The following is a 24,253-nucleotide window of genomic DNA, read 5'->3' on the forward strand; positions in this document are numbered from 1 at the left end:
ATTTGACGATGGAGAAAAAAAACATCGATATTCGAACAACACAGGTATGGAATGCAACAAAATAATAAATAATTAAAATATAACAAAAAATGCGCCCGCCCGCTCTCTTTTTTAAAGAAATCCGGACGAGAAACATTTGTTTTTTAACTTGACCTAAATTATTACTTGTCATCGCACTTGTATTAGCATTTAATGGGCATATTCCAACTCAGTAGTCAACAATGAGATGGATCGTATTGTTAATGTCTTCGGCCGTCGAAATGGTAGAGACAGCTATTTCTTTTAACGTGTTTTATGAGCTCATATGATAGATTCTTATGTAAGAATTTTTCACTTCATTTGTGAGCTTACGTTTGTGCATCGTATGACCCTCGTTTCTTCTCGACTGTTTCGTAAAAATTTGGGCAACTTGCGAAAATTTTTTGGGCAAATGTCTCGCCGCCCCCCCCTGGCAAAAAATTGCCCGTACGCCTATGCCCTTTGGTACCGCACCTAACAATATAGCTTATATATAATACAATGCAAGAAAGTTATTTTTTCACTTTCCCCTTCCTTACTCCCTGCTAGGCCCGTCTCGATTATGCTAGTAAAACTAGCATTTCTTTGCAATGCTCGTTTTTTGCCCCCAAAATGCTTTAACTATACTCTTTTTTCAAATTTATTCTTCTTTGGATTGAAAAATGCTTTGTTTTATTTTGAAGAAATGCATACAAAATAAGGCATAATGTGTGTTTAACGTTAACTGGACATGCTGAATAAAGTGATGAATATCTTCCTGTTTCTTTTTACACCAATATTAAACTTGTTTGTGTTTCTTAAATGTATCTGACCTCCTATAACTTGCAAGTTTTTTCGTGACGATGGCGTAGCTGACGCCATCTTGTTTTGAATTTTAGCGAGGACTGGGTACAACCACTAAAAATTAACCGCTGACCGGCTAGGCCTTCTTCCTGGTCACAACTATAATAGACAGACAGCATTTATGTGAAGAATTTGAGTTTCCTATAGGCCTTTAGAAGTGTAAGAACACTGAAAATAAGTTACGCTTTTGACAATACAAATTTAAGATAAAATTGTCGAAAAATGCTTAATTAAGCTAAGGCCGTACTCCCTGCCTTCTTCTCCATCTCCGTCGACCCGGTTCTTGCACGACCTAAAATCATCAACAATTTTCAAGGCAAATTTTGTCTGCCAGCATTCTCGCCCGTTCAAAATTACCAAGGGAAATCCCTGGGAACGAGGTTACCTCTCGTCGTAACTAGCACTAAAAGAAAAAAAAAATCCGAGCCAAACAATTATTTTTGTCTCATTTTAACGTTACGGAGTCCTATAACAAAGAATTAGGGTCTTGAAGAGAATGAAAATATCAACGACGTTGACACATGATTTATTTTGCAAAACACCCGAGCCTGAGGTGTCAGGTTCAGCGGCCCATTCATCTTCGACCCAGGGCTTTCGCGGCCAACTTGATATTCAAAATGGCGGCAAAACAATTCTTTCCAGCTTGATTTCCCTATTAATATATTCAGAAACCTTTTGTTTTTGTCGTCAAGGTTTGCCTAAAATCCATCATGGCGGAGGCACAGACGTTGAAAATAGCAAGGCTTGTTGCGTTAGCGCACATTATTGTTGGAGTTTTGCTTTTTATTTTTGGAATCGTCGATCGGGTGGAAGGATATTTCTGGACCGGAGAGGGATGTTTTGGTATCTGGTGCGGCGTTTGGGTGAGTTTTGTTTGTAAAACTTGTAAATATGCCGAAGAAGTGTTAATCGCATACAGAAACGCACAGTAGTATTTGCAGAAAGATATGCTGTGTCATCATCATTGGATCGGGCTTATTATCATTTGCGGACTGTTAAAATCGAAACGACCGACTATTCGGCAAGGTTCGCAAATGAATATTCGGCACTTTAAATCATTTCGTAGTATTAATTTGAAAACTGTCGAAGTCGTCGACCGAATCGTTTCAACCTTTTATACGTTAAGCGGTTACAGAGGAGTTAAAACTCCTCTGAACCCGCTGAGTAAAGGCTTAAGATTTTTCATGTTGATATCTACTTATTATATTAGCCTTACTTCTTTAGAAAATTAATAAATGTTGCTGTTTCTTGTATTCTAGTATTATCACAGGCAGACCACCCTATGTGTTCGTGGTTAATAATTGTTGACATAAGGTTATGTTGAAATCAATGGCGCATATAGAAGATATATAGAGAAACATTACGTCGGCTTCGATTTACTACAAAATATAAAATTTACTCTAAATGATTCAATAAAAGTTAAGATGAAATGCTGAATGTGTCTTGTGTCGTGTTTTTTTGCCGCCCCGAGCCCTTTAAGACGTTTATTTTGCAAGATCATTTAGCGACCGTTAGAAGAGAGAGAGAAGAGAGAACAAGGCAGGCAGCTTTACCGCCGGCGGTCGCGACCTTGTCTTATTCAAGCTGGAACTGACGCTAAACCATCAAAATTCTCGCCTCGAAAACACCGGCATCCGATCGACTAGATATTTCTCTGTCCTTGTGCTGAATTAGAGCTTCACACTTCCAATATTTTTCGAGTAAAGCGATCCCGAAGTCTCAAAAGTAGCTTTCTCCATATGATCAGTGCAAAATTCTGGATCAAAGGAATTTGAAACATGCGAATAACAAAAGGAAATTTGACACATCTTTCAAACATCAAATAAAATAACAAAAGAAAATTAGGGCACGTGCGTTTGATGTTTGACAGAAAATAAACGTCTTAAAGGGCTCGGGGCGGCAAAAAACACGACACAAGACACATTCAGCATTTCATCTTAACTTTTATTGAATCATTTAGAGTAAATTTTATATTTTGTAGTAAATCGAAGCCGACGTAATGTTTCTCTATATATCTTCTATATGCGCCATTGATTTCAACATAACCTTATGTCAACAATTATTAACCACGAACACATAGGGTGGTCTGCCTGTGGTATTATGTATCAGTCAAATCGAAGGTTCAACATCCCCCCCCCCCCTGCCCCCCTCCGGCATACCCTGGGCATTTGATGCCTTTGCCTTCCCGGGTGGAAGGGAATTTGATAATCAAAGTCTTCCCGGGGGTGGGGAATTTGATCCAAACACATAGGGGGTAGGAAATTTGAACGCGGACTTGATTTCTGGTTTATATACGTGTCCCAGTAAACGCACACGGGTTTATAATCATGGGGGAGATCAATTATCTTTTATTTATTGGTTGTCTTCTATGTAACTATAGAATAGAGGGGAAAATGCGTGGTCTATAATGTTATAAAAGCCGGTGTGCAGACAGGATTTTACGAGCATAAGAAACTAGATAGATAAAACAGTTAATATCTGCTTAACTATTAATTTTTCCCGGGGGTGGGGACGTTTGATCACAGAAAATGGGGCGGCTTGTTGTGGGGCATTCAAACGGCATTTTGGCCCAGGTAGGCGGGAATTTGAATGTCAAGTTTCCAAAAATTTAAATGCCTGGGGAGTTGCCCGGGGGAGGAATGTTGAACCTTCGATTGGACTGATACATTATTGGCTGTTTTCACACTAGAAGACGGACAAATCGTCTAGACTGACAAGTCGTCTGACGATTTGTTCGTCTAGTGTGAATTTAAGATCATGGCTTTTTGATGACTTGTCCGTCTAGAAAACCATGTCATCCACAAAAATGCATCAAATATCTTAAAATCCCCCCCCCCCCCAAAAAAAAAAAAAAAAAAAAAAAAATCTGCAGCCAATATAAGCATGAACATAGAAGTTTTAACACTCTCCTTCATATCCAGGAGATTTTGGTAACTAGAACGGGAGTCTGGTAGATTAGGTCTTTAACCCGGAGATTCCTGGATAATCGGGAAGAATTAATTGGCATGAATGCATTTTGTCAAGTGAGTTAATAAACATGTCAGATTACTCACAGTGTCTGCAGTACAATGTAGGGAGCAGGGATGTCACAGTGGTGAGAGCGCTTGCCTCCCACCATTGTGGCCCGGGCTTGATTCCTTATCCTGGCGTTATATGTAAGTTGAGTTTGTTGTTGGTTTTCGTCTTTGCTCCAACGGTTTTCTCCAGGCTCTATGGTTTACCTCCCTCCACAAAAACCAACACTGCCAAATTACAATTCGATCTGGAATCAGTGGGATCAACAAGAGCCACTATGTGGAAAATCATTACTATTATCTTATAAATTCCCATTTATTTAATGCTTAATTTATTAGAATTAGTACAGTCAAAAAACCTCAGCATTCACCTCTATTACATGTATGTGGATGCAGTCACCATTTGTATTTTGCCTCTCTTACAGTCAGTCACCTAGTTAGATTACAATGCCATATTCTGTCACTAAGATAAGCAAAAGCAGTTGGTCAGTCTCACAAAATTAAGCTAAATCACAGACAGTCGTGATTACAACTGTTTGCCTTGTTGCATGTTGACTGTGATGGCAAGGTGTTAAAATCTGATCCATGGCACATGAACTTCCTCGGACATAAAAAATGCCTTGTATTTACCTATCCAGCACATGCACGGCTGCTACATATGTACATGTTATCCAAGAGCATTTTTTCGGCTATGCCTAGCTACACAGGTCTCAGTAGTAGCCATTTTCAAGCTGTTTGTATACGTTTTATTAGACATCCCCTATTCGTAATTTCAGAATAATACAGTTGAACCTCTATATTAAACAGCCACCCATTAAGCACCCACCCCCTATCAACCCTCCAAGTTTTTTTTTCCTTACTGGCTATTTGGCCACCAACTGTTTAAGTCTGGTTGCCAGTGAAAGTGAAAAATTTTAGTCGGTAAATTAAGCTCACGCTTTAAATCCTTCTTCTCAATTTAGGTCGCCAATCTGGCGACTTCAGTTCCAATTTAGTCGCCAGCCCCAAAATTTTAGTCGCCATGGCGACTAAAATGGACTTAACTTGGAGGGTTGCCTATTAAGATTAGCAGCCAGTAAGCATGTTCCTGAAAACATTGTCAGTATATAAAAATAATGTGAAACTGTAAAATCTCTAAAAAGCATTCACCCCTATTTAGGAGGTGGAGCCACCATTTCGCTGTCCTGATAAGGGCTCTTCTGTTTGTTTGATTTTTTTTTGCCCCTTTTTAATGGCCAGCAGGAATGTAATAAGTTTGGCTTTGTTTCCACCAAGCTAGTGACAAAAAAGAGTCTAAAATAGAAGGTGTACTGTGGTGACAACTGATAAAAATTCAAACACGCGTTTGCTGCCATGTTTGCACTGAAATTAAATTAAAACATGAACTTTCTAAGTGACCTTGCACTTAAATTGGCCATTTTGGAGATGCAAAGGAACTGGGACGAGCTTTGAGTTTTAACCATTTTGATAAACTAACACCACTACATAAAAATATCATTGTGTGATTGGTTATAATTATTTGGCAAAGCTTGATGCTCGATCTTGGGATGAATAGAGACCAAGGTATGGACCTGGAAACATGGTTCAAAATCCATACATTCAAATGTCTTTAATTAAATTTTGAGAGAGCTTCGATTCCCCCGAAACCATACAATTACAAACTCTTAGCCGATAATTATTGTTATTTTTTTTATAATTTCTGTCAGTGATACTCTTAAAAATGGGAAAGCATAGCTCGATTTCCAGTCAGCTCCTTCCAAATTGTAGGTTCACGGCAGGATTTTACAGTTGTTGCAGAAATGATAAAAAAATATACCTTAAATGAAATAAATAAATATAAATTTATTAGTAATTTTAGTTATTGGACTGAGTGGAGTACAATTCAGAGAGTAATCAGGCAAGTTAATTCAAAAGCGGCTGGGCAGGCAGCACGAGGACGATTTGAAATTACGAGTACGATTAATCTCTGAATTGTCGGCACGAGGTCCCATTACTTATTTATCGTTTCAGTAACTAAATTGGAGGTTAGAAAGTTTAAGTTGAAAACCTTGTTTGTCTGAAAAAGTCAAAGGTAAATTCAGTTGGTTGTACAAACTCTAGGAAAACCGCTCAAGAAAGAACCCATTTAAATACACATGATTGACGTGCAAATCGGGTGGGTGTCCAATTACAGGTATCCAATTTGAAGTTGTTCAAATTGGATACCTGTAATTGGACACCCATGTGTTCGTGTGCCAATTATGCGACAAATAGGTGCAGACAAAAAAAAATCGAAAATTTTGTTATACACCTGTAGATACGATAAAAAAAAAAAAATATATAGTTTATATGGTTTTGGGGGATGCTGGTAGAAAATTCCCCCTTTTTGTATGGATTTTGAACCATGTTTAATTCAAGATAGATCTGTAACTCAGTCTCTGTTCAATGTTAATACATCCAGCTTGGTCAAAAGACCAACCTTGATGTGATCTTTCATGTAGTGGTGTCTGTTTTCCGATTGTTTAAAATTTGAGTCTTGTCCCAGTTCCCTGCACAACTCCAAAATGGCCTATTCTGAAGATTGAAGCATTAATATTGGCCAACCTCTATTAGTGGCTATTTGCCATTTCCCCAATCGTAGCCGCTTGGTTATGATTGTCATTATTTATCTTTTGCTGAAGAGAGAAGTGGTGCTAGCTAGCTGTCCTGGCAAAGTTCGTGGCCTTCACAACATTTAGTTTACAGAACTACATTGTACACTGATATTGTAAGAATGTTGGATAGAAAAACTTAATGGGCGAGTGGCAAAACAATCACTTTGAACTGCAAAACATCGCATTTGATGGAAAGAAATGTCCAAGTTTGTTTAGAGTTCCTTTGTAGTGATGTTTTTAGTTAAACAGAATTCCTTGAATAAGTGTCGCATCGGGACTGCGGCGCTTATTTGAGGGCAGTGCTGGTATAATTTTTTTGTCCCAAATCCGGCGCTTATCGAGGGCAGCGTTATTCGGGGCGATGCTTATGTGATTAAATATCCTTTATTCTGTTTGGTAATGACTCATTTTTCTGGCTGCTGTATTGCAGATGATTATCACTGGATCACTTGGGATTCCAGCAAGCAGCAGGGAAAGGAACTCATCTAGCCAAGCTTTTGTAAGTTATTTTTTATCCTCAGATACTTCATTAGTATGGACAGATTAATGAAGGGGACATGGGAATTTGTAGTGTTGCTATTTATTATGTGTGTTGCGGCGATTGATAAAATCCCATCTTGTGGTGTTGCAGTGATGTCAAACCCTACGGAGTGCGATGTTTACGTTTTTAAACCTACGGTGTTCGGTGAAACAAAAATATTTGCAGTGTTAAGGTTTTTTGTCTCACACTTGTCAGAACTAAATTTTGCTCAGACTAATATCTTCATTGATCCGTCCTTCTTTGTTTAAAAGCACATACCATATGTTTAATTTAATTGTAACAAAATACAGTCAAATATTGTCTGACTAGTAAATGGTTAATATGATTTAGCTTCCAATCCAAAGCCGTTTCTATTGATAAGTAACTCGGATCTCTGTGGTGAAGATGTCCACTGTGTAAAAAAAGTTGAGGTAATGATCATTGTCTTCAAGAAATACATATGTATTATATCACATGCGGACGTTCAAACCATGCGATATATTAAAAATATATATTGCTGTGACGGTGGTTTGTCAAATTTTCTTGCTGTGATGCGATGTTTGTTTATTTTTTTTTGCAGTGTTGGGGTGTATTAAGATTTTAATGATATGAATGTGAAAATATTTTGATGGCTTTCCATAGCTAGTTACCTCCAATTAACTTCAATTGTTTTCTAAAATCACATGAAATTTAAGGAGACACTCATGGTAAGGAATACCAAAAAAATAATTCAACTAAATAAATATTTTGAAGGTGATACATCAACTACATGACTTTTGTATACAAATGAAACTGTGTAGAGTTTATAGGTATCATATTGACTCACGGAACCTAGGGGAGAGGTCATATCCAACATACTGTAGGTTGACACAAACACATTTATTGTCATAAGAATAAAGTCTGGGAATATATCTAGCAGGGGGGGGGGGCTACTGTAGTGTAATCAGGTGTAATCAGGGAGGGGAGGCTTAAGCAGACCTGCTGCAAGTTGCTCGTTTGATTTGCAGGAGACTGCTGGATAAATAGGGCACCAGTACAGGGTTAATATAAATAATCAAATTCATCTGTGGCAGCTGATTAATTTTGAAATGAGGCATTTATATCACCTACAGTGTGCTGATTCTGGAATTTGGCATCTCCTTTGTTGTTGTTTTTTTTCACCGACCAGTGACTCTGCATGATTGACTATTTCTTACAGTTTTCACTCATAATATTGCTGCAGGTGTACTGAGGGTGTTCTGCTCACAAGATGTGGCTACTTTTTCAGTTTGCCAGTTTGCTTCATTAGCAGACTTGCCAATCTCTCTCACTGGATATGAAAAGAGAAAATAATGTTGATACATGTATTTTAAGAAATTGTTGAATTATGTTTGTTCTGTTCTGGTTTTTTTTTGTTTAAAAAATTTTCAGCCCTCTGGGCCCAGTTGTTTGAAGGGCTGATAACCCTATTCAACAGATAGATTGCTATAGCTATCTACTGGATAGCGATTTGTATCTACCCTTCGAACAACTGTGCCTTGTTGTTTAAGACTAGACAGTACATTGTAAGTGCAGATAAGAAACAAACTCAGTGTCAATCAAATGATTTCTGCAAAGGACAAGTCGCTTGAGCCATTTGTGGATTAGAGACACAAATATATAAACGACACAAAATTTAAATTTGGGCTGTTCAAATCTGTGACATAGTTCCTTTAATAACTTACATGTATGTTTTTTTTTAATCTTTTTTTTTTTTCCTAGGCTGCTGCATTTATGGGCTTTGCTATCACCTCAGCTGTGTTTGGTGGAGTCATAATCATCTGTTTCAGCACCTCCATTGCAATTTATCATCATTACTGGTATGGATATTATGATCACTGGTATAACTATGATGCAGAAATGGCCATTACAGCGATCACCTTGGTGCTTGGTATTGTCGAGTTTGCCATTGGAATATGGGCTGCTGTCCTGTGCTGTTATGTTAATGCTTGTGCCTGCTGTACCACCCAATCTAACCAGGTGCAGTACATGCTCTTGATTTTTGTTGCTGTTTTTAATTCTCAGTTTCTTATCAGGTTTCGGTCCCTGGCTGGGCTCACTGTGTTGTGTTCTTGGGCAAGACACTTTTCTCTCATAGTGCCTCTATCCACCCAGGTGTATAAATGGTTACCAGAGAAATAATGCTGGGGGGGGGGGGGGGGTACCCTGTGATGGACTAGCATCACATTCAGGGGATAGTAAAAAATATTCCTAGCCACTAAGTCTTCAGTAATGCTACAGAAACCTGGACAAGCTCTGGCAGTATGGGCCGCATGGCTTAAAGCTTCCTTATATTGTAAAAGGGAAAAAGATGTAGGAGGTTAGGGATTTTTTTACATCAGTAGCTTATCAGTTATTTCACAGTGCATTTTGCTATTTCTTGTTTAGGCAACCTCAGTGGTTTACGTCAGTAACCAGGGTGGTTACATCATGGGGCAGGGTCCTGGTGGTGTTCCTGTGGCCATCCCTATGCAAGCAGCCGGAGGAGTTGTTGCCGTTCCTGTGTCCTCATCAGGAGCTGTAGGAGCACACCCTCAGATGATGCACCCTCAAATGGTCCAAATGCCTGCTGGAGGAGTTGTGCATGTACCTGGCCAACCGCAAATGTACCGGGGGCCGACAGCTGGGGTTGTTGGAATGCAACCTCAAATAGTCCAGGTGCCAACATCCGGGGGCCTTGTAGGACAACCTCATGTGGTTCAAGGTCAGGTGGTCCAGGTACCTTCATCGGGGACTGTGTCAGGCCCACCTCATGATCAGACGGTCCATGTGCCTCCTGGGGCTGAGGGAGTTCAGTCTCAATTTGTGAGGGTTACTCCAGAGGGTCCTGAGAAAGGAGGACAATAAGCTTTTTCTTAAAAAAAAAAACACATTACAGAAACAGGTACTTCTGATCTTTTTTTTGTTTGTTTGTTTGGCTTTATTTTTGCTAGACTGTAGGCAAACCCTTATACTCTATCTCTTACAGCCTTTACCGCAATGGGGGAAATAGGCCGGAAATTCTGTTTTTCCTCATTTGCAATTTAAAGGGGCTAGGTCACAGTATTTTAGGTAATTCTATCTATTTTCGTTAATTAAAAGCTCTAAACTTTAAATTGACAATAGTCTTTTATTGGCAAATTTACGGCCACATAAGAAACAAGGATGATTTTTGAGCATTGTAATGACACTTTCATACAAGTTGAGATAAACTTGAAAAAAGTCGGGCCGACGTTTTTCAAGTTTACCCGAACGCAATCCGTTTTATTCTTCTCGAATTTTGCCCATCCATGCCGCTTTTTGGCATTTCTGTGATTCTTTTGAGTTCTTCTACTGTTTTAAGTCGTTATTGTGATATAGTTACAGTAGTTAGTTAATTAGTTAATTCTATGACCAGTTGGTCAGTGCCGAAATTGTCTGAAATTGCGTGACATAGCCCCTTTAAACTTGGGGAGATTACCAATTTACTTGTGGTAAAGAGTGGGATGGTGTGAGGTATGGTAGCCAAATGGTTATCGCATTAGACTCAGCGTTGAGTGTTTTAGGTTCAAGCGCCCCCTGGGATCATTGCGGAAAGACGCTTTACATTCAAAGTGCCTCTGTCCACCCAGGCATGTGTGCGCGTGTGACCCATTTCACATATGTCGCTCCTTCAGAACTTTAAGGTCTTTATCTCTGTGCTGTGGTCACATTTATAATATGGCCAATTGAGCTGCTTCTTCAGACTCTATTTCAGCGTAACTTCCCTGTACTAAACTTACGTTGATTTTCTTTTTTGTGCAAATGCGATTACATGTAGTTCTCACTTGTACTATTGCTTTCTTTATAGCACTGAGAAGACTATCAGGCTGAGCTGTGACATATACCCATATGGCGTTTTATCTCATTCACTCCAAGTAGCACGTCAACCTTGTCACAATAATTCAAGTAGCGCGACGCAAAGAACGCACATGTAGCACAAGTGTGACACAACTTCTATTTAATTAAAGGCATTCAAGTTTTTAACGTGTTCGTTTAAGGTATTACACTCTTTTTATTTTATAAGAATCCAGTTTATAAGAATATCGAGGCTGAAATTTGCGAATTTTTAAGAATATTTTAAGAGTAAACCCGAGGCTTAGATTTTGGAAAGAATATAGTTTTTAGTTGAAACGAAATCAGGTATCTTCATTTCCGTCACTTTATCTCTGTGAGGAATGCTTTGTTTAAAGCCAAACCAAAACGGCCAGGCTGCAACGAAAAGCAATGGTTTATGTGCACAATGCAACACCATATAGATCTGGACACCAAACACTTGTAATTGATTACTCAATACTTGCTAAAACGAAAATGTCAAACGGTATTTTCTAAGAATGTTCATAAGAATATTTTTAGCCTGAAATCGGCAGAAAAATAAGAATATTCAGCCTGGGTCGGAAAAACTGTATTCTTATAGAAAAAAAGAGTGTATTTTTCAAATAGCAAAAGCTTTGTAGTACTTTTTATCAAACATTTTGTTGAACTTTGTAGTACTCGGTACTGAGTTTTAGAGCGAAATACTCAACAATTTTAAGATATGCGTGTACATATATAGCAGTCAGTGCTCCTTTAGAGAGAATCGAAAGCTCTTTGTAAAATACCAAGACGATTGAATTGAAGCAAGTATAAGTAAATCTGTTCCAGGCTTTCGGACCGCACACGCCCGCGGCTAAGTTGCGAGAACTGACGCGCTTGTCGGCGAGCGAAGCTAAGAAGGCGTAGCTGGCGGTTTTTGTTGGGGTTAACGCGCGCGCGAGCAAGCGGCGAAGCCGTGACAACGAGCAGCGAAGGCAGGCCCTTCGTGGCTTCGCCGCTCGTTGTCACGGCTTCCCCGCTTACTCGCGCACGCGTTAACCCCAATAAAAACCGCCGGCTACGCAGGCTGAGAAGGCGTCGCGCGACTCATTCTCGCGCCTTCCCCGCTCGCGCGTGTGACACATGTAGGTGTTTTAATTGTCTCTAAAACAACACACATGTATTTAGTTACGGAATTAAAGATTCGTATACGTAATTGGACTACATGCTGTCCAATTTGGAAATAATTTGAATGCAAAATATGTAAAATGTGAGGTACGTATTATGGAGCAGACAACACAACGAATATAAATTGGAACCGAATGAGTTCCGATATATTCAGCGACTTAAGACAGATCACTTGTAGTACAGAGTTGGTGACACTGTCTTAAGAAGAGATGTGCATATTTATTATTTATTTAGCAGTCAGCTTAATTATGGCATTATAAATAAAGTAGTAAATTCGACATATTTGCTTCAATTTTGTTTGTTTGATTGTTTTCTGCTGAGAGAGCTTTTTTGCTGTCGTCCTTCGTAAAACGAAACACATGTAAAAGTGTGACTGTCGTTACGGAAAGGTGCGCAGCTCGATTTCACTGAGTTCGTCTGCAACATAGGCTAATCGTCTCCCTGCGTGAAAGTAGTTCTCGCACGTTAGCGATCGTCTGTGTAATGTTCTCATGTAATCGCCCGATCGCAAGACCACTTTTTGAAGTGACATAGGCGATAGAAACGATCGGTGCGATTATATGAGAACCAGCCTTAACAGGACACAAGGTTGTTGTTTTTTGAGGGAAGTTGTTTCCGTACGTGAATTAATCATCTTTTTGCTGTTATCGGGGAGGTGTGTGTGTGGGGGGGGGGGGGGGAGGGGGGATAGTAGGTATTGGGACATTATTGAGGGGTTAACCTTGTGCTTATTCAACACCAGTCCACACACGAGATACAGCCATCTCTTTCCTGCCTATTTTCAGTCATTTTACAGTAAACTCTCGTTATAGCGGACACGCTCGGGGCGTTGTTAAGTGTCCGTTATAGCGAGAGTCCAGAATAGCTAGCCCCCGGGGGGACTCCTATATGAAACGTATGGGGATGCTCGTCGGAAATTTTAAAAAGAAGCCCTAAAAGAGACCAATCTGGGTGTGGCTCAAGCTTTTCTTGACCCCTAAAAGATACCAAAAAACTAAGAATAGAGTTTATTTTTTCGTGTATAACCCTAAACGAGACCATATGGCTAAAAAAATTGGTGTTTTGCCCGGAACACCCCTGGGAACGAGGTTGACCCCTAAGCGAGACGACGAGCATCCCCATCACTTTCATATGGGAGCCCCCCCCTTCGCGGGAGCTAGCCTGTGTACAGCCGTCCCGCTCCGCTCAAAAAAAGCTGAGCGATTTTTTTGAGCGGAGCGGAACGGCTGTACACAGGCTAGTAATAGCGGGAGACATTTTCAGACAAAACTCTCACCGGGGATCTGGATTTTGTCCGTAATACGGACACCTCTCTAAGACGGGCATTTGGAGCCGGCCGGTGTCCTAACGGATTCCCCCCCCCCCGCCTCTGGAGGTGGTCCCCCGGACCAAATCTGCTAGTGGATATGGTCTCCCCCGAACCATATTCCCTAGCGCCTTTAGTCCGGGGGGGGGGGGGGAGAGACCAAATCCGCTAGCAGATTTGGTCCGGCCTTACGAATTTGGTGAGTGAAAAAGTAATCAAACACTTGGGTTCAATAAATTAACAAGTATGATTTAGCCTGCGTTGGGTTTTGTTCGTCTGCAACCAGGGTCTGCAACGCAGGCTAGTATGATTAAACAAACCCTAAAATAAAAGTTTGGTAGAGGTACCAAATCCGCTATGGGTGACCATATTTCTAGCAGATTTGGTCCGGGGGAGGAGGGGGGGGGGCAAATCCGCTGTCTGACACCGGAAGGTTTCCGTTTTAGAGAAAGTTGTATTTTAAACTTGTATGTCTGTCCTTTTGTTTTTGTCTGACCTGATCGAAGCTCCTGAGTGTGACAGGGTTTATAATTATTTTGTTTTCGCGTGACCTCCACTGATAAACAAGCCTCAGATTGTCCCCACCCCGGCGGGGAAGACTTTTGGAAGTTTTCAGGTCAGCGGAGACTGTTTGCTCCTGTTTGCTGCTGCTGTGATTTGGTCCGCTCAGGAGTCTGCTCGACTTTTTCCGCAAAACGAAAATGGCATTAACCATGAAGATAAAACTCCTGCGTGTTTTGTCCGTGATCCAGTGTTGGATAGCTTTGTGGTTGATAGTGCTGGGAATCGTGGAACGCGCTCGAATTCAATGGTGGCTCAGTGGACTCGGTATGCCCATTTGGACTGGAGTTTGGGTGAGAGATTTACATGTTCATGTATTTTGATTAACGTTGTCCAATATACGGATGTTTAAGTACAATTAACCTCCGAAATTCACGACCCTCGTTCCTTTTGGATTCAAGAATACTTTTCTGGTTTATATATATACGTTGCTAACTTTGGGTTATCACAAAGTGCGACGCAGTGAGGACCAGTGAGGCATGCGATCCATTCCGGTTTTATTATAGTCTACGAAGTACTTCGGTTAGCCTAAGTGCCCGGGGGGGGGGGGGGGCACCCGGTATATTTTTGGGTGGGGGTGTGCCGCTGGGAATTTGATGCCCTTACCCTATACCAGACCATGTTCAGCTGATTTTTGCAACCCTATACTAGACTAGACACTGAAAATCCCTACCCTATCCCAGACTTGCATTTTGTTAGAACTGTATCATTATCAGTGTTTTAATAAAAAACCATCTGTGAACAACGATGCCGCGATTATTTTATTTACGTTTAGGAAAGCCTCTTTCTCTTCCGAGTTTCTGGACTTTATTTGCCATACCGTCGATCGGTTTCCCGGCAAATGCTACCCTTTTCTAGACCAAAACTCTCTGATTTTTATACCCTATCCCAGACTAAACTGCTTGAAAACCATACCCTTCACAGCGGCACATACCTATATAGCTCATGTATGGGAGTGCCCCCCGGGCCTAAATGGCACTACGGTTAGCCTTAATATAGCACTTCGGTTAGCTTACTGTTAGCTTAGGTAGCTTGCGGTTAGCCTTTTTATTTGGAGTAGGGATTTCTGGCATTTTCTGCCTCCCATGCCCGTACCTGCCAACCCCCAGAGTACAAAAATCTGAAGACGTCTAGAAATCTTTGCATTGTAAGGATATTATTTAAGACAATGTATGAATACTCTCCAAAAATCAGGCCGGGAGATTTGATGAAAAACTTGGAGACTCCCTGGAAAATCTGGAGAGTTAGCAGGTATGCATGCCTCTCTGCCTTGCCTCGCACGCCTTGATGCCTGCACATTTGTAATTAGGGCCCGTTTATACCAACCTGCCAGGTTGTGTTTACACAGGCGATTTTTGTCGTACAACTCAATGTAATTTTTGCCACGCAGAAGTTGTATGAAGTCGCCGGGATATCACAACTGCAATAAAATCGCTGTGAAATCACCACAAGTTTGCACGCATAAAAACTAGCGGTGATCAAATCGCCACAGTAAAAAAGATTTTGCGGGTGGGCTAAGCCGAAGGCGAGATCTGGCCAAATCTGAATTTGACTAGTTAGTCTATTTTGATTACCTGCAATCTTGTCCCCAGAGGCCAGTGGAAGGAGGGAGGGGGTGGGGGGGGGGGATATAAAATGGAATGGCCCTAACCTGAAGATATGAAATGTGTCACCTGATGGGCTATCTAGACTAATAATTATAATAAAAATCTGCAATATCACAGTGACAAACCGATGAGTGGTGTCTGAGTATTGCTGTCTATTTTTCGGTTTTAACAGGTAAACTGTATTTATTCCATTAAGTGCCCAACCTCGAATAAGCGCCCACCCTGCCCCACTCCTCCAAAAAATCTGAAGTGTACAAGAAGAGTTTTGATCTTAGTGACAATTGGGCTGAATGTTGTTAACTAAGTACTACTACACTCAAAGACTTTTTTGAATACCGAGTTTTCTTAGTATTTTACAGAAACATTCACTGAACAGTTAAAATTCTGCTTTAGTACATCTACAAAATAAACTTACCGCTTGCTAAAATGGTGAAAATTTAGTAAGCGGAGGCATCTCGAATAAGCGCCCACTCTCAAGGTCCAAAAAAATAATAAGCGCCCAGGGCACTTAATCGAATAAATATAACAGTACTTTATCCTTAGTTTTTAATGTGCCTGTATTTAAGAACATTATTTGATTAGCTTCTCAACCAAAGTTGCATTTGTTCAACAGGTTGCCATTACTGGTTCATTTGGTGTCTTCATTACTTTTAAATGCCTGCAAAAGATGACAAATTATGAGTTTATTATTCCTCAACATTTGGTACGTGCTTACATGTAGAACTGAATTTTATTATATAAACTGCAGTGGTATAGCGAGTGGTAGCAAATCGAGAAAAATGGTATCACTCATGTGTGGATAAAAGTGATATCCACACCTGTGTGATATCATTTTTGATCAATCATGATTCGCAGAGTTTACATGTACCATGTTTCAATGCTCAATTGAGCTAAGGTTTATCAATATTGAGTCGCAACATCTTGGGATCTTCCTTGGCAATCTTTAAAATCTTGGAAATTTTCGGAAAAGTTCAGAAAATGTTTGGCAACATTCGTCGTTTGGATTTTTAACCATGATTCAAGGCCCATAACTTTGTCTCTGGTCATTCTAAAAGCATCAAACTTGGTCAAATAACCAATCACACCATGATCTTTCATGTGGTGGTGTCAGATTATCGATAACTTAAAAATTGAAACTCGCTCCAGTTCCATGCACAACCTCGGAACGGCCAATACATGTATTGTGAGCCATTGTTAAGTCCTAAAGTTGCACTGATGGGAACATTGGGCTTGGCCACAGATTTCATGTCATTTGAATGACAAAATACTGTAATTGAATTTAATATGCTTCTTTTTTTCTAGACAATTCTTTTTAATCATAGCTGTAAGTTCACTTTCATTACTGTTTTGTAAATGCATTTGTTTTTTGTAAATCGTTCTTTTTTCTTGTAAATAATTAATAGCTCACGCTTTCCTTGTATGTGATGAATAACATAAAATAAGCACAGTAATGCACTGTACTTTATTGTCAAATCAAAATCTTAACTGTATGCCCAAATATTTTTTTATTACCTAACCCATCTTTACAGCGCAACGCGCCTTACCGTGGCCACCCAACAAACTTTTTTACAAGTGTCATCTTGTAATATTTAACGTTTTCACTGCGTTTTGTTGGTAAATACGATGTAACAAGCATCTATTTGATCGTATTTAACTTTTCAAGTAGCCGTGCTTGTCAAACAAATAATAATATTACCAGAGCACACTTGTAAAAAAGTTTGTTGGGTGGCCACGGCAATGCGCGTTGCCCTGTAACAGTTTATATAATTAAAGTGTCTTCAATTTATACGTAGTGTTTCATATTGAAATGTAACTATATATACCATGATAGTTTTTTTAAAATGTAATCTTAATACTGTAAGTGCCATATTGTAATGTAGCATATTATAAGGTAGCAGCAGTTTTGTAAGTGTTTTTGCTAAATAAAATAAAAATGTCATTTGATTTTAATTTGACAGGTAATGACATTCATGGGCTTTTCCCTGACATGTGGCATGCTCTCGAGCTTCATCCTCTATTCTAATGCAGCTGAGCTGTCTATTGCTGGAGGAGAATCATTTGCGTACCATTCTGGAACTAAGGAGGGTTACAAACCAGTTAATGCACCTGTTATCTTCAGTTCTAAACATAAAGAAGAGCTTGCTGTTGTTGGCTCAATTTATGCATTCACTGTGGTTGAACTAATATTGGCAATGTGGTCAGTGGCCCTGTGTTTTATCAAGGATCGACAGGCACCAATCACTTGTAATGATTCTGTAAGTAAAGCTACTTTTTTATGTTTTTAATGTATACGTCATGTTCATAGGAGGAAGGCGCGGTGGTCTAATGGTTAGCGCGCCGGACTCCGGAGCAAGCGTTCCGGGTTCGAGCCCTGGCCGGGGTCACTGTGTTGTGTTCTTGGGCAAGACACTTTACTCTCATAGTGCCTCTCTCCACCCAGGTGTATAAATGGGTACCGGCGAAATAATGCTGGGGGGTTCCCTGCGATGGACTAGCATCCCATCCAGGGGGGAGTAGAAATACTCCTAGCTGCTCAATGCTAAGGAAACCGGGATAAGCTCCGGCAGTATGCGCCACTTTGGCTCGAAGCTGACCTTTTTTTTTCATGTTCATAGGAACGCAAGCACAAGCACAAGCACAAGAAAAGGAAAAAAAATGATCTTTGTTCTTGTGCTTGTGCTTATGCTTGCGTCGAGGCCGGTTTCATGGTGAAATAAGAGCTGTTATGCTTGCGCTTGTGCTTGCGTCGCTTGTGAAAACCAGGCTTTAACGGTTTTATCTGAAAACGTGACACTTCGAAAAAATGAGTCAAGCATTGATAATCTTGTTCTAAAGCGACTCCTGGACAATAATTCTTTCCGAACTTTTCATCTTTTATCCTCTCCATTGCAATCATTTTTATAGCACACTTTCATCGAAGTAAGCGGGTAAATCTTGAAAATATTGATAGCTCGTAAAGAAAACATGATCGTATGGCGCCAAGACGTTGTCAATTTCGCGAACTGACTGCAAACGTTTCATTGGTCAAAAGTGACACGTAACAGACAAAACCGTTGAAGTGTTAAAAGTAAAACTACGCGTTTAATTCGTCACGCTTCATGAGGAACTCAAATGGAATTTTTTTTTTTTTATTGATATTGACCCTACTGATTTTTGTTTTCTTTTTTCTTTAGTACGAAGTCCCGTTAATGTCGCCTGGGGGTCAAAGGCAGGATTCAAGTGGTGCGGCCATACTTAGCTAGAGTTTTAAATAACATACCTTCTGTTTTTTGAACGTACTTCGATGTAGTAATGCTATGTAGAAAAAAATGATGTTTTACCGTTAATAGACCAATTCGGCTAACGTGTTTACATCGTTGTTGCCACCCAATTCAGATCATGTGATGATTCCTTTGGGAGGTTACAGTTGTTCTGTTCGTTCATACTCCCATGCGCTCAGTTACGTGTGACAAATTGCACAATTGTAACCTCCCAAAGGAATCATCACATGGTCTGAATTGGGTGGCAACAACGATGTAAACACGTTAGCCGAATTTGTCTATCGTATCTATAACAAAATTCTCGATTTTGATTGGTTCTGCGCGTGCCTATTTGTCGCATAATCGGCGCGCGATCATGTGGGTGTCCAATTACAGGTATCCAATTTGAGCAACTTCAAATTGAATTCCTGTAATTGGACACCTACGCCATCCGCGCGTCAATCAAGCGCATTTGAATGGGTTTTTCTTGCGGTTTTCTAACTTTTTGAGCAACCAATTGAATTTACCTTTGACTTTTTCTTACAGAAAAGGTTCCTAAAGACTTCCTAACCTCGAATTTCGTTATTGACACGATTACTGTAATTAGTAATTGAACTTCGTGTCGTTTAATTCAGAGAGTAATGGTGCTCGTTATTTCAAATCGGCCTTGTGCTGCGCGCTCGGCCGATTTCGAAATGACTCGCCCGATTACTCCCTTAATTGTACTCCACTCAGTCCAATTACTATTACTTATTTTAAACATTTTTTAATATATATTAACATCACTTTTCCTCTGGTGATCAAAATAAATGTGGTTTGCCCCCCGGCGAACAATAGTGATAATTCTAGGATAGGTAGGAGCAGCAGTATTTTTAAATTTATTACGTAGGTTTTTTTCTATAAATTTACTGGCGATAAAGCGTGTTGTAGAAATAGATCGGAGGGTTATAAAATAAATAAATCCCCTTTCTGGCTAAAAAAAATAAAATAAAAAATAAATATGTGTTTATAGTGGTCATGCACTTAGCTTCATATCATATAGCACGCTCACGGCACGCTTCCGCTACAAGACAAAAGAAATTGGTTTTAGCACGCTTAAAGCGTGATCAAGAACACACTTCATTAGAAAACTCCTTTGTTTGGCTTAATAATGAGGCGTGCACATACAAACAATGAAGTCAAACAAAGAAGTGTGTTCAGTTTCGAAAACAAAAGCTCGCGTGCGACAACACGCTAGTGTGTATTAAATAGATTTAGCCAAGCCTAAAAGCGGAGCTCCCCGGTAATTTACTTTGCCCTTTATTAAAATATCTGAATTCACTGACCGTAGGCATAAAAAATAGTTAATGAGCCCGCAATCCAATAGAAAAACCATTTTTCGGTCAGCGGTCAACTTTATAAAAACGCGTTACCTCGATGAGTTATACACCTGAGCCCGCGATATGATCACGTGATACTGGTCAGCGGATACCTTGTATTGACAGCTGTCAATTGACCATAACTTGGATGCCCAGTAACAAATAGATGAGTGTTTATCTATTTCTGAAGTGCGCAACACCGTACGTACGACGCCGTACGCGCCCGCGAGCCATGCCGCTAGCCATGATGACCATGAAAACTCAAGTTCATGGTTTTCCTATTTTTGTGAATTTTCTATGGGTATGGGGCTCCGCTCGGCGGCCCTGCGGGCCGCTGTGGAGCTCCGCTATTAACTGCGCTGCGCAGTTCTTGCTCTGCACGGGGTTTATTATTATTTTTCGTTATGTCGGTGACCTGTCCCAAACCTCCACTCGGTCAAGCTTCATTTCACGCGATGATTAGAAGCTACAAATCAGTAACAAATGGAAAAATTTTCTTATTTTTGTCTTTACAAAGAATGTTTTGTGTGAGATATTCGACTTTAAAGCATTTGACTCATGGAAAATACTAAATTTCCACGCTTTCAAAGAGAAATATAATTCAGTGGGCCAGAATCTGTAACTAAATGCCATTACGTTGATGTCAAAGAATGTGCCGACATGACAAGTTTCACTTTCGATCGACTAGACCTCGAGTCACGTAATGTTTTAAAGCCATTATAAGCTACCTTTCAAATCTTTGCGAATCCTTTGGTCTTTACTAAACAAATTTATGGCGTAATCTATTTTTTGGCTGTGTCATTGAAAGGTTAGAGATATGAAGAAAAATTCCCTTCACAAACATGCCCTGTACCGCTTACGTCATTCAGTATGCTAGGAAAATTCCCTCTGTGCTTAATTCAGCGTCCGCGCGTGAGAATTCGGCCAGAATTTGCATATAGGAAAAATTATTAATCGCGGCTGGAACAAGTCAACCATGAAATGTCACACAAAGTTTGTCAGTCGCTGCATTTTTACAACCGTCTATTGTAATACGAAAACCAAAATAGGGGCAAAAATAATACCAACAGTATAGAAACTACAAAACATTGTCACTGGGCCAGTTTTCAAAGAGAAATATAATTCAGCGGGCCAGAATCTGTAAATAAATGCCATTACGTTGGTGTCAAAGAATGTGCTGACATGACAAGTTTCACTTTCGACACGTAATTTTTCAAAGCTATCCAGCCTCCTTTGAAATCTTTGCGAATCCTTTGGTCTTTACTTAAAAAAATCAGTGTGGAGTATTTTGAAGCGTTTGAGTCAGAAAATACTAAAATTTGATGCTTTAAAAGAAAAATTCGCTTTAGCGGGCAAGAATTTACACTTATTTTTCATTACGTCTGTGTCCTGGAATGTGCTGGCGTTAGCAAATTTCTACTTTCACAAGGCACTGATCGGCAAGAATCACGCAATGCTCTGAAAGGTTTAAATCTGCTACAAACGGAAACTAAACAAATCCTCTGGTCTAAACTTAGCATGTTAAGTGTGAAATGTTCGACTTTTTAGCATTATTTATTTTTGGAGCTGTGTCATCTAGAGGATTTCTAAAATCTGATGGAAAACCACTGAGACAAACATGCCCTGACTTGCAAGGGTTACCTCATTGGTAAATTAATTCCCCGGGGAATTCCCATTCAGCAAAACGCAGGTCTAGTGTTCTTCTCAAATTTGATTTAATTATTTGCTCCAATATTCCATTTTCGGAGCTGGTTATTCAATCTTTAAACGGTAATTCAAGACAACACTGGATGCTGATTTAAAAGATTTTTTTGTTTCACGAATCAGGATCGTGGGAATTAAATTTGGCCACCATTAGCATATAAGAAAAATATTTAATTTCGGATGGAACTAGTCAACCATGAAATGTCACGCAAGGTGTTTTCTTACCATCTTGTTTGTCAGTCGCAACATTGTTCGACGCAGGTAAAGGGGATAAGGGGGGAGGGGTGCATTTTTTGTTCCCCCCACATGGCTCCCGTAAAGTGCTCACGAGACCAGCGCAGTTGTAAGCTCTAAGAGCTCTTGTCTTATCTTTATCTTACCGTAAAATTCCATTCCGGTTATAAGCCCCCCCCTCCCCCCCCCCCGCTTATAAGCCCCTTCGGTTATAGGCCCATCCATTTGGAAACAAGAAAATACATCCGGTTATAAGCTCCCCGGATATAAGCCCACCTCCACTGGATGGCAGTTCTGGACACGGCTAAATGTTGCTGTATTACACTTTTTAACTTTAAAACGTATTTCGATCAACACTGCCGTGGTTCGTTTCGAAACATTTTATTTATTCCGCTTATAAGCCCTCCCGGATATAAGCCCCTCCGTTTATAAGCCCACCCAAAACACCTTACGAAGTTGTTGTTTCACGCAAGCTTTGACTGTGCAGCCTCGGGGAGACCATGATAGTTACGGAATTTAATAAATTAATAAAAGAATGTCACTCACGTAGTTTTGTTTGATTACTGTTGTTTTTCTTGATGCGTAGTCGATAGACACGACAGCACTGTTGTCGTACCGCGTACCGTATGATTAGCTGTCTTTAATTTGCGCGAGCGGATCTCAGATATGCTAATTTCCTCCCTTTTTCATTCTTGATTTACTCTAAAACACTCTTACAGATTTTTCTAAAATTTTGTCTACAGGTAGTCAATCCACTATACTTCAACATATCAAATAAAAGGGACGCAAAGCATGCGGAAGCGATGACGTTCCAAGAGGTCTTACATAATTAATAGGAATGTCCTGAGTGCTTTAAACAAAACCCCCCAAAAACCCTGAACCAAAAATACCCCCCCCCCCCCTCAAAAAAATAAAAATGCCACGCTGAATTTCTGAAACATTAAATTTTCAGTAAGGGGGATAGGGGGAATGATCTGAAGATATAACACAAATAAAAACATTAGAACACGCTCAGTGTTTGAACTTTCTTGGCAGAACTATGCGGCCAAGGCACAACCTATACCTGACTAGTCTTTAGATTGAGTTTAAAGGGGCAGTATCCCGAGAATCACTTCGAAAAGTCAAAGTCAAAATAAATATTTATATTAATGGAAACTTTAAAACATTGGTCTAGCTTTGTGAAAAATGACTCTAACAGTCCAGACGTTTTCAAACTTTGCCCATGTTTCATGGATAAATCGTTAAAAACTAAATACGTTTTGCTCTCCTTTGAAATATTCACGTAATATCTTCACCTTGGTGTTCTCTGTGCATCTTGTGAATAGGTATAATTTTAGCTCAGTTATGGCGAAAATGCATCAAAATCGCCCGGGTTTTTTGGGTACTTAAATGGCAGTATCACTACTTAAATCAACCCCCCCCCCCCCCCCAATAAAAAAAAAAACAACAACAACAACAACAAAATAATACTTGCCAAATTTTCTTTCCCCCAAGAAAACCGGAATTGATTCAGTTCTGTTCAAAACAGCCTGGAAAAAAATGCCCAAGTGTTGCTGAAATCCTCAGTTTGTATAACATCCGTACCCCTTACAATTGCATAACCGAGGTACCGTATTTACTCGAATAAGCGCCGCCCCCGAATAACCGCCGCCCTCGAATAAGCGCCGCATTTGGGACAAAAAAGTTAATAAGCGCCGCCTCCGAATAAGCGCCGCGGTCCCGATGCAGCGCTTATTTGATGAATTTCGTTGAACTAAAAATGGCACTACAAAGCAACTCTAAAACAAACTTGAACATTTTTTTTTCATCAATAGCGATATTTTGTAGTTCAAAGTGGTTGTTTTACCGCTCGCTTATTAGTTATTCCATTTAACATTCTTACAATACAAAGTTCTGTAAATGTTGTGAACGCTGCAAACTTTGCCAGGGCAGCTAGCGCCACTTTTAACTCAGCAAGAGAGAAATACTGACAATCAAAAGACGCGTTTTACAATTACTGTAAAAGATAAGATTTTTGGTGGTGTTCAAATTTTAAATAAGCGCCGCCCTCAAGTAAGCGCCGCCCTCGAATAAGCGCCGCACTTGAGGAGCGAAACATTTAATAAGCGCCGCGGCGCTTATTCGAGTAAATACATAAACAAGAATCCGACTGTCCCCACCCTGGTTGGGAACAGGTTGGGAAGACGTTTGTGTTTTGAGGTCAGCGGAGATTAAAACG

General features: G+C 40.0%; 2 protein-coding genes across 3 annotated transcripts; both read left to right on the forward strand.

Annotated features, from left to right (window-relative positions):
- Positions 1 to 1,478: 1,478 nt before the first annotated feature.
- LOC144665928 (uncharacterized) lies at positions 1,479 to 11,847 on the forward strand. Its single transcript, XM_078527214.1, has 5 exons — positions 1,479 to 1,724; positions 6,939 to 7,007; positions 8,769 to 9,026; positions 9,435 to 9,930; positions 10,855 to 11,847. The coding sequence occupies exons 1-4, from the start codon at positions 1,572 to 1,574 to the stop codon at positions 9,891 to 9,893; spliced, it is 939 nt and encodes a 312-aa protein (XP_078383340.1). The 5' UTR covers positions 1,479 to 1,571; the 3' UTR covers positions 9,894 to 9,930; positions 10,855 to 11,847.
- A 2,140-nt stretch (positions 11,848 to 13,987) lies between these two features.
- LOC144665387 (uncharacterized) lies at positions 13,988 to 18,821 on the forward strand. 2 transcript variants are annotated; one of them, XM_078526637.1, is made up of 4 exons: positions 13,988 to 14,186; positions 16,114 to 16,203; positions 17,459 to 17,759; positions 18,681 to 18,821. In XM_078526637.1, exons 1-4 carry the CDS (start codon positions 14,034 to 14,036, stop codon positions 18,740 to 18,742), a joined length of 606 nt encoding a protein of 201 aa, XP_078382763.1. In that variant the 5' UTR covers positions 13,988 to 14,033; the 3' UTR covers positions 18,743 to 18,821. The 2 variants fall into 2 exon arrangements, with proteins under 2 accessions (XP_078382763.1, XP_078382762.1); XM_078526636.1 differs by having other exon boundaries at positions 17,459 to 17,755; positions 18,674 to 18,821.
- The last annotated feature ends 5,432 nt before the right edge of the window (positions 18,822 to 24,253 follow it).

This window comes from Oculina patagonica, chromosome 9 (genome assembly GCF_052425735.1).
Source record: "Oculina patagonica isolate OP01 chromosome 9, crgOcupat, whole genome shotgun sequence".
Classification (NCBI taxonomy): domain Eukaryota; kingdom Metazoa; phylum Cnidaria; class Anthozoa; order Scleractinia; family Oculinidae; genus Oculina; species Oculina patagonica.

Excerpts from the sequence above, each read along its gene's own strand:
- LOC144665387 (XM_078526636.1), top strand. The coding sequence starts at position 14,034 with ATGGCATTAACCATGAAGATAAAACTCCTGCGTGTTTTGTCCGTGATC. Across the intron at positions 14,187-16,113 it reads CCATTTGGACTGGAGTTTGG|GTTGCCATTACTGGTTCATT; the intron begins GTGAGAGATTTA and ends TTTGTTCAACAG. Across the intron at positions 17,756-18,673 it reads CAATCACTTGTAATGATTCT|TACGAAGTCCCGTTAATGTC; the intron begins GTAAGTAAAGCT and ends TTTTTTCTTTAG.
- LOC144665928 (XM_078527214.1), top strand. The coding sequence starts at position 1,572 with ATGGCGGAGGCACAGACGTTGAAAATAGCAAGGCTTGTTGCGTTAGCG. Across the intron at positions 1,725-6,938 it reads GTATCTGGTGCGGCGTTTGG|ATGATTATCACTGGATCACT; the intron begins GTGAGTTTTGTT and ends GCTGTATTGCAG. Across the intron at positions 7,008-8,768 it reads ACTCATCTAGCCAAGCTTTT|GCTGCTGCATTTATGGGCTT; the intron begins GTAAGTTATTTT and ends TTTTTTTCCTAG.